The sequence below is a fragment of the Solanum tuberosum genome, unplaced genomic scaffold, assembly GCF_000226075.1.
Source record: "Solanum tuberosum cultivar DM 1-3 516 R44 unplaced genomic scaffold, SolTub_3.0 scf00557, whole genome shotgun sequence".
NCBI classification, from domain to species: Eukaryota; Viridiplantae; Streptophyta; class Magnoliopsida; order Solanales; family Solanaceae; genus Solanum; species Solanum tuberosum.
In genome coordinates this window covers 201,919-210,660 of record NW_006239485.1, presented here as the reverse complement: position 1 = coordinate 210,660, position 8,742 = coordinate 201,919, and the positions used below count along the sequence as shown (strand labels likewise).

The window sequence follows — 8,742 nt, the reverse complement described above, 5'->3', positions numbered from 1 at the left end:
AATGTGATGATCACCTTAAATTGAATTTCTTGCTAAATTCATTTTCTTCTGCGTTTCTTATTTTCACTCTCCCAGAATACTAGATTATTATTTTGAATAAAAAATTGAATTTTTCACTTTGTTAGACGAAAATGGTATATTTGAGTCATTTATGTAACTGTAGGGGTATATATCAACCACTTTTGTAACGAGAGTATATCAGCTCTAAATTGCAAAATTGAGGGTTATATAAAACCCTTTTCCCTTTTTTGCCCAGGTACTCCATTATCTTGGTTAAAACAACACTGACCTCTTCCACAGAGCAAATATCCATTCAGGACCTAGCATTTTTACTGCAGCAGTAAAAGAAAACTTTCGTAATACAGTCAAACCTCATTATAACGATCATTCATTGTGATAAAAAATGACTCCGTACTTGAATGTTCAATTGCACAATACATGCCAAAACTACTTATGGATTCACGTCCCATATATGTATGGGAAATTTCTTCAGAAAGTATGTGTAGCTCAAAGCTTACTGTTGACAGCCAAATACTTGGTATGGCGACCTTGTGCAACTATCTTCCCCGTCTTTTTCTTCCTCAACTCAACAGTGACAGCAGCGATTGACTTCCCAACTCGTAATGCTTTGGCTTCAAGTTCGATTTCCTCCTGATTATGTAAGACAGACAATGATTGAATGAGGATATTGCATTGTATCCTTTTGAAAATTAGAGAACATTGACTTGCACCATACAGAAAATACAGTCCTTAAATGGAATAATATATGCGAAAAAGCATATCAACGGAGTGCTACTTATTTGGCTATAACAAGTCATCTTAGGAGTTTTAGCAAGTAAAACAAACAAAAATTAGGTCTATAACCAATCAACCAAAAAAGAAGGATGAGATTCAGCAAGCACATTAATACAAGAAACAATGAAAGTTCCCTGCTTGGTGCAACTTTTTCCAGCTAATATAAGCGAAGTACTTCCTATTTCTTCTTCTTTTCTTCAACAATATACGACAACACATCACAAACTATAAGTTTTTCACTCGTATCTATCTATGTTGCAACTAATAGCACTAAGGTCAAGTGCTTTAAGTTGCTGGTAGTTTCGGCTCATAGGTAGTATTGCTTTACATTCAAGATATCAGGCTGAATAATAGTCTCCTTTCAGTCTACTAGATTATCACTTGTGCTAAAATTGTATATTAGATGCCTGATATAACAAGATAAAATTCTCTATATACTGTCTAATCGTGAATGAAATTACATTTCATTCTAATTCCCTATTCTTTATCGCCAAGAGATTCTTCCTTTGAAGATAGCGTTAACATTCTACAAGAAGATTAAATCCAAAGCTTCTATATCAAACCGGTCGAATTGTTAAACTGACTATTGATGAAGTTCGTGCTATTGCACATGTTTATCTTATAGATGTAAAAGCCATCCATGTGTATCCCAAAATGTTGCATTGTTGGAGGTTGGTGAATGAAGAAGGCCAATTCTGCTCTGACATCCTAGAGTAGCATTTATAAACTAAAGTTTGTGGCATTCCTAAAACCAGAACACACTTTATCGCATAAGACTTCAAAATAAGCTTCAAGAACATTCCGATTAATTAAGTTTTGCTCATAACGAAGTTACACTCTGCTAACTATACTTAATGCAGTTCAAGAAGCTATGCAAATAGAACTGTATATAACATCAAAGACCTCCACACGAAATAAGGGCCATAATTCTTTCATAACAACACTATAATTCCGTCTAAAAGTTCATCCTTCTTATGATTTATTGTGAAAGATAACCATAACCTCGGTGCAAAATATCCTCATTTTCCTATAAAGCTCTCTCTTTTACTAGTTAGCTTTTCTTCTCGGAGAGAAGTTTCAGTGAGACCTATTACTACCAGTGTTATCAAAGGCGTGCTTAAGCCCTGAAGCGAGGCTCAAAACGTGTTGAGCACTTCGCCTCGCTTTATGTGCGCTTCAGTGTCGTCATCAAGATTCTAAGGCAAACTTTTCCTTGCAATGAGCCTCTTATGAAGAAGTGACACAAAACAATTGATATTTCACTTTATCATAATTTTTTTTCAATTTCTTTGGTCATATATTTGTCATTCATGTTTATAATTATTGGTCTTGGACTAAACATATATATTTGTATTTTTTTCTCCCTTTGAGCCTTTTTTCATCAAAGCCCACGCTTTATTTGTGCTTTGCGCTTAAAGCTCCACGGACCTTAGAGCCTTTTTGCGCTTTTGATAACACTGATTACTACGCAAACAACAACAACAACAAGCTCAATGTGATCGATCCCACAAGTGTGGTTTGGGGAGGATAGAGTATACACAGACCTTACCCCTATTCGGGAGGTAGAATAGCTGTTTCAAATAGACCATCGGCTCAAGGAAAACATATCAAAGCAAATCGAAAAAGAAATAACGAAAATGAAGAAATCATGGAAAAATACTATAAAAAGCATACTGAAAAAATGAAACAGTAACTGCAACAGAATAGCTCGATTATTAAAGTACAAGAGTCAATAGACAGTAACAGAAATCAAAGGACAAGAAACTACACGGGAAATACTACGACTATCAGTATGGAAGTATAAGCAAGACAATGCTCCACCACCTAATAACCTTCCACCCTAATCCGTGTCCTCCACATAGGACAGCCTCCCGTCTAAGGTCATGTCTAGAATAAGATAATAACTTCCAAACTCTTAGCACATTTCTGAGGTGAAGACGAAAGACAACATAGAGCCCTCTATATCGCTTGCAAATCAATAAATATACCATAATCTATACTTGAACAGAATGAACAAAGGAGGCAAATTCACAACCACAAATATGTCATCCCAAACTCCAAAGATGAATCCTTACTCAATAACTGTACCAAATTGTAATCTGAACAAAAAAGAAGAAACTCACTCCGAGATAAGCAGCATCCAAATATGAAACGTTGATCTCAAGTGATACACCAGTGAGTGGCGCACCTACAGTATGAATAACAGCAGAACCCATAATATCCACCAGAGTCGCCGTAGCTCCGCCATGTAGAAAATTACCGGCATTCTGTTCCGATCAGAAATCTCAATTAATTAATTAAACAAAACAACAAAAATTGTAGATATAGAAGCATGAATAGTAATTCACCACTAGACGAAGAGGGACTTCGAAAGAACAGAGAATCCGACCCGGCTCAACAAGGTCAACCTTTATCCCATGGGTGACAAAGGGTTCAATAAATCTTGAAGGCATGGAATCCACTGAGGTTTCATAGTTGCCTCCTTCTTTCTCCAAGAATTTCTTCAATGATTCAATATCCATTTCTGCTACTGATCTCAATTTGCAGACCCAATTTAATTGAATTGAATTATCTTATGGTTTTCGTGACGTATTCAACCAATAGGAACCATGTGTATGATGGTGCGTTTTGTGTTAGTTACCTATTCTATTATGGACGGATAAGTACTCCTTCATTTTTAATTAATGATTTCGGATTTGAATCTTCTTAGGTACAAAGTCGTCTTTGTTAGAGAGTGTTTTACCCCAATGTGAATCTTTCGGCCTAAATCCGGATTTAGTCGGGCTCCATAAAATCAAAATTAGGTTTAATTTGTTTTAGTTGAGCTCCAATGTGAGTACCGGACATCGGGTGAAAAACCAATAACTTACAAAAAGTTCACTAGAAGTTAACTATGATTGTTAATTTATAATATTATGAGTCTTATATATTCAAGTGCATTTGCATCTATTAGATACATAGATAAATCTTGCTCTTGCTTTCCTCCTATTTCGCTCGTCACTCTCCTATGTATCATATGTGTATCTAGTGTGTATCCAATGTGATTTATATGTGTTTATGATTCATCAACAAATCTCATTGCCTCCCTCCTATTCTCGCTCGTTTCTCTCCATTTTTCAGTGTATCTGACTTGTATATAATATGAAATTATTGATTAGTAATATAAAATGTAATTATTTCAATTGGGAAATTAATAAATATGGTAGGAATGCTTATTTAGTTAGGTAGTTTCTCCATTTTAAAATTAGAAATTTGAGAAATTAATTAGTTTTTTTATAATTGTTATCTTTAAAATTTAAAAATGTATTTGAACATGCATCTATTTGACTTAGCTAGTTTTAAAAATTACAAAAATAATCTTTTAATTTGAACTTCATAAGTGTTTCTAGCAATAATATATAAATGTATTCTTTAGTTTGATTTTAATTAGTATTTATGTTCTTTAACTTTGTATGTATGTGTACTTGAGTTTATAATAAAATTGAACAAACAGACACACGTGTCCTACGTAAAATTTATGATACAATAAAATTTAAGTAACAACCAACACAAACATGATATTTAAACTAATAATACAATGCAATACGACGAGTACCAACCATCTAAACAAGGTGTTACATGTAAAAATAGAAGTCTTACTTCATCTAGGTGTTTTCAATGAATAACCTTCTTGTAGACATACAATCTTGAAACCAATAGAAACACCATGAAGTTGATAATGCTAAGTATAACCAATAGCCAAAAGAAGTAATCTAAATGCCCTTTGTTCAAATTTTCTGTTATCCATCCAAACTTCTTGTTCCTTGTCACTATTGTAACTAGGAAACTACTCAAATAGCTACCTAATGCAGCTGCCATCAACAATAGGGCTGAACATAAGCTTCTCATCGCGTCGGGAGCTTGATCATAGAAGAATTCCACTTGACCTATCAACGTGAATACCCCCGCGCATCCAATGAAAAAATACTGAGGAACTTGCCAGAAGATAGACATAGGAATAGTCTTGACATCATAATACCCCTTCTGTTTGATGTAGTCGAGGCGTACTACTTCCACAACACCAGCAGCTACCATGGACAATATAGATATTACAAGGCCTATACCTATCCTCTGAAGCTGAGTGAATCCCCGGGCGTGGCCTGTGTACTTTCTAGCAAAGGGGATGATGAGTTGGTCATATATCAGCACCCATAGTATCACACTGATTGTTTCGAATACTGTCAAAGATGCTGATGGTATTTTGAAATGACCGCCCATGTGGCGGTCCATTGTGTTCCCTTGGAGCACAAATGTTGTGTTCATCTGACTGTATGCAGTCGTGAACATAATGCAGCATGCCCACACTGGGAGTAGACGAATAATAGACTTGATTTCCTCAACTTGTGTCACGGTACAGAGCCTCCAGGGATTCACCGATCCATTTACTTTATCGTGTGTTGTTTCCACAGCAGACTTGTCCAAGAAGCTGAATTTCATTTTCCAAATGGTCAATAGTACAAATATAGCAGAGATTTGTTTATCAATAGTTAAGTGACTTTTGAATAATATAAAAAAAAAGTGACATTCTGAGTAAATTACCCTTAGTTGAGCGACTATCTGAGAAATTAACTCAAATTCTAAGGACGATTATTACATTTCTAATATTATAAGTCCATAATTTTACCTGAATTTATCCGTATGAGCGAGCTTGCGGCTTCCCAGGATGCTTGATTCCTCATTAGCAGTCTCATAAAGAAGAGATTTATCAGCAGGAGGTTTAACATCCCATTTTCTCATAGAAGCTACCAATACTTGCAACATCCGAATCAATGGACTACCTCCTGGCGTCTGGAGCCTATAAAAACGAGTGCCTGCAAAGAAAAACATAAGAGCAATAGCCATTGCAACAGCTGGAATTCCGAAACCCCAGCCCCAGCCGACACTCGTTTGTATCCAAACAAGGACTGATGAAGCAATAAGAGAACCAATATTGATTGACAGATAAAACCAGTTAAAGAAGGAGCTTTTCCTTCTCTTTTCGACCTCATCGTTGTCATCAAACTGATCAGCCCCAAAAGAGGACACACATGGTTTGATGCCACCAGTCCCTAAAGCAATCAAGTAAATTGCAATGTAGAATGTTGTTTTCTCTAGCTCTGTTGGGTGGCAAATTCCATTATGACATGATGGCTTTATTCCAACTATTGAAGCTGACATTGTCAATAGAGTCATTCCCTATAAAAGAAAAGTTCATCAAATCATCACAAGACATATTGTGAAGTGGCGACTAGCTAATCATAAAGAAATAGATCTTGGATCTAACTCAATCCCAAAAGCTAGCTTATATAAGGAGACCATTTACTCATTCCATATTAGACGTGGGACTCTTAATTAACACTCCCCTACACATCCAGTCGAACATGAACAATATAATATGGGGGTCCAACATCGGTGAAACAAGGAATTGGGATGAGTTTAGCTCTGATACTATGTAAAAAAGAATCTTGGGTCTAACTCAACCTCGAAAACTAGGTCATGAGGGGAGAATTGTCTAAAACCATATAAGGGGTCCATTTACCCATCCCATATCCGACGTGAGACTCTTAACACTAAATAAATTTGACAACAAGTACTTGTTAAGAAAAAGTAGTTACCACTTACCATTATATAAATGATTGAGAAAATTGCTATTGTCCAGTATCTCCCAAGGTAAGCATCAGCTAAGAATGCTCCGAACAAAGGCGTGACATAGCAAGTTCCTTGAAAGTTTGTTACAACTTTTGATGCAGCCGCGTTGTTTAGGCCAAGCATTTGATGAAGATAATTAACCAAATTAGCACTCGTACCAAAGTACGCTAGTCTCTCAGAGATTTCCTCCCCTGTAAAACGCCATGGATCGCGCTATTTATAGTAAATGATTTCACATAGTTATATTAGTTTGATTAAATATAAAGTTACTATACCAAGGATGAAGAAACAAGCCTTCCATGTCCCAGTTTTTTTCTTGTTAGCTGGTGCTTTATTGATATCAGTTGTCCCATCTTTTGTGTAGACATCATCTGCTCTTTCCATTTCTAGCTTTCTCTGACAATTTATGTAATTAAGAGTTTACATCAACAAGACAACAACACACTCAGTGTAATCTCGGGGTCTGAGGAGGGTAGAGTATACGCAGATGAACGTTACCCTTGCCAGGATTAGAGAGGTTGTTTCTAATGAACCCTCAAGGAAAACAGTTCAAGGCAAATCGAGAAAGGAAATGAGGAATTTAGTACATAATACTATAGAAATCATGACAAAACATTCTAAATAGTAACTACAACAAAATAATATGATGATAAGTATAAAAAGCAACAGATAGTAACAGAAATCGAGTGATTTAGAGTTGTAAAGTCTTATTATTATCAGAGGTAAAAAGTGAAACACTCGCAAAGAGTACCTAATTAAAAATGGAAGCTGTTGAACTTTTTTTTTTTCTACTTCTTGTTGTAGAAAAAAATTAGGAAAGAGCCCTCAGAATCCTTGTTTTTTAGAAAGGGGTGTGTGAGTGTGCCAATTTTTTTGAGATATAAATGTATGTAGCCATATATAAATAAATATATAAAAAAACAATGCAAAAAGTTGATTAGTGCTGCATATTGGGTAATAAAAAACATTTATTGTTATGCATCAAACAAATTTGTTGATATGATTATGATTAATAGGGGCTTTAATTATGTACTTACAAAAAAGAGGTCATTTAATTTAAGAGACAGTTACACCAATCATGGTCAACTCCTTAGAAAAGAAATTTATTAAGGCTATTCTAAACTCGGATAACAGTAAGATAGCGTTTGATTATAAATTTTGGATAAATTTTGAAATTTTATCTTAAATATTTATTCGGTCATATACTATAGTAAGCTCTTCTTTATCACTGAACTAGTCATCTAAACTTTTTAGAGAAAATTTCAAAAATAGCTAAGACAATATACATAATAAAGCTCTATAGCTATAGTACTTTCGGTAATTGCGCTCCATAGTTATAATTTTGTTTGTCATGGAGCTAGGCTGCAATTTGTATATTTCGTTTGTCCGTTTGTATATTTTGCTTGCAAATATACAAACAGGGTAAGTATATACAAATGAAGGGTGCGGTCTGTATATTTCGCTTGTCCTTTTGTATATTTCACTTGCGAATATACAAATCGGGTAAGTATGTACAAATTATGTATTTATACATTATTTAGGATTTTTTCAGAACTCCGCTTGTATATTTCACTTATCAATATACAAACAGAGTAATTTGTTTATGATTTTTTCATAAATCGTATACAAATAGCTAGGGTAAGCATATATGAATTCTGAATTTATACAATCAAGAGTCGAATTATACAAATTCTGGATTTATTCAATCAGAAAATCGAATTATACAAATTTTGGATTTATACAATTAGGAAACCGAATAACAAAATTTTGCGAAACTGTAGCCACTAATTAAAAATAATTAAAACTATAGGTATATTACATAATATACTCTAGATATTTTTTTTAATCATAATATACTCTAAATGTTTGCCATTTCGCGTAATTTTCTCAAAATACTTATATATTTAATAGATTTCTTAATATTTATAGGGATTAGAAAAAAGTTGTCGGATTTTTGTGTAAGAATGAAAAAGATATATGTAGAACTTTTCTTGTATATTGATCGATGTTTTCCATTTTACAAGGCCTTATATATATGGGTTGTACGCTCTTAACTGTTAGAGCCTACAATCCATACATACAGCTAGGGTGTTCACGGTTTGGATAAAAACCGATCCAAACCGAAAAACCAAATCAAACTGATAAAATAAAATCGATTTTATTTGGGTTTGCTTTGGTTTGGTTTTAGATTTTTGAAAACCGATAGCATTTGGTTTGGTTATGGTTTTATTCGAAAAAAATCGAAGAAATAACCGAACCGAACCGATGAATTATATACAT

General features: G+C 34.4%; 2 protein-coding genes across 2 annotated transcripts; both read right to left on the bottom strand.

Annotated features, from left to right (window-relative positions):
• Positions 1-292: 292 nt before the first annotated feature.
• Positions 293-3,404, bottom strand: LOC102605390 (acyl-coenzyme A thioesterase 13). The gene is made up of 3 exons (XM_006365539.2): positions 3,144-3,404; positions 2,919-3,062; positions 293-651 (listed from the first exon to the last, which is right to left on the bottom strand). Exons 1-3 carry the CDS (start codon positions 3,315-3,317, stop codon positions 508-510), a joined length of 462 nt encoding a protein of 153 aa, XP_006365601.1. The 5' UTR covers positions 3,318-3,404; the 3' UTR covers positions 293-507.
• Positions 3,405-4,449: 1,045 nt separating this feature from the next.
• On the bottom strand, positions 4,450-6,846 carry LOC102579621 (protein NRT1/ PTR FAMILY 8.2-like). The gene is made up of 4 exons (XM_006365547.1): positions 6,738-6,846; positions 6,436-6,653; positions 5,459-6,009; positions 4,450-5,260 (listed from the first exon to the last, which is right to left on the bottom strand). The coding sequence occupies exons 1-4, from the start codon at positions 6,844-6,846 to the stop codon at positions 4,450-4,452; spliced, it is 1,689 nt and encodes a 562-aa protein (XP_006365609.1).
• Between the last annotated feature and the right edge of the window lie 1,896 nt (positions 6,847-8,742).

Bases quoted from the DNA above. Each gene is read 5' to 3' on its own strand.
- LOC102605390 (XM_006365539.2), bottom strand. From the start codon at position 3,317: ATGGATATTGAATCATTGAAGAAATTCTTGGAGAAAGAAGGAGGCAAC. The intron at 3,063-3,143 runs GTGAATTACTAT...TGATCGGAACAG, and splicing joins AAGTCCCTCTTCGTCTAGTG to AATGCCGGTAATTTTCTACA. The intron at 652-2,918 runs GTGAGTTTCTTC...TTACATAATCAG, and splicing joins TGGATGCTGCTTATCTCGGA to GAGGAAATCGAACTTGAAGC.
- LOC102579621 (XM_006365547.1), bottom strand. From the start codon at position 6,846: ATGGAAAGAGCAGATGATGTCTACACAAAAGATGGGACAACTGATATC. The intron at 6,010-6,435 runs GTAAGTGGTAAC...TTTCTTTTATAG, and splicing joins TCTCAATCATTTATATAATG to GGAATGACTCTATTGACAAT. The intron at 5,261-5,458 runs GTAAAATTATGG...AATGAAATTCAG, and splicing joins GCTCATACGGATAAATTCAG to CTTCTTGGACAAGTCTGCTG.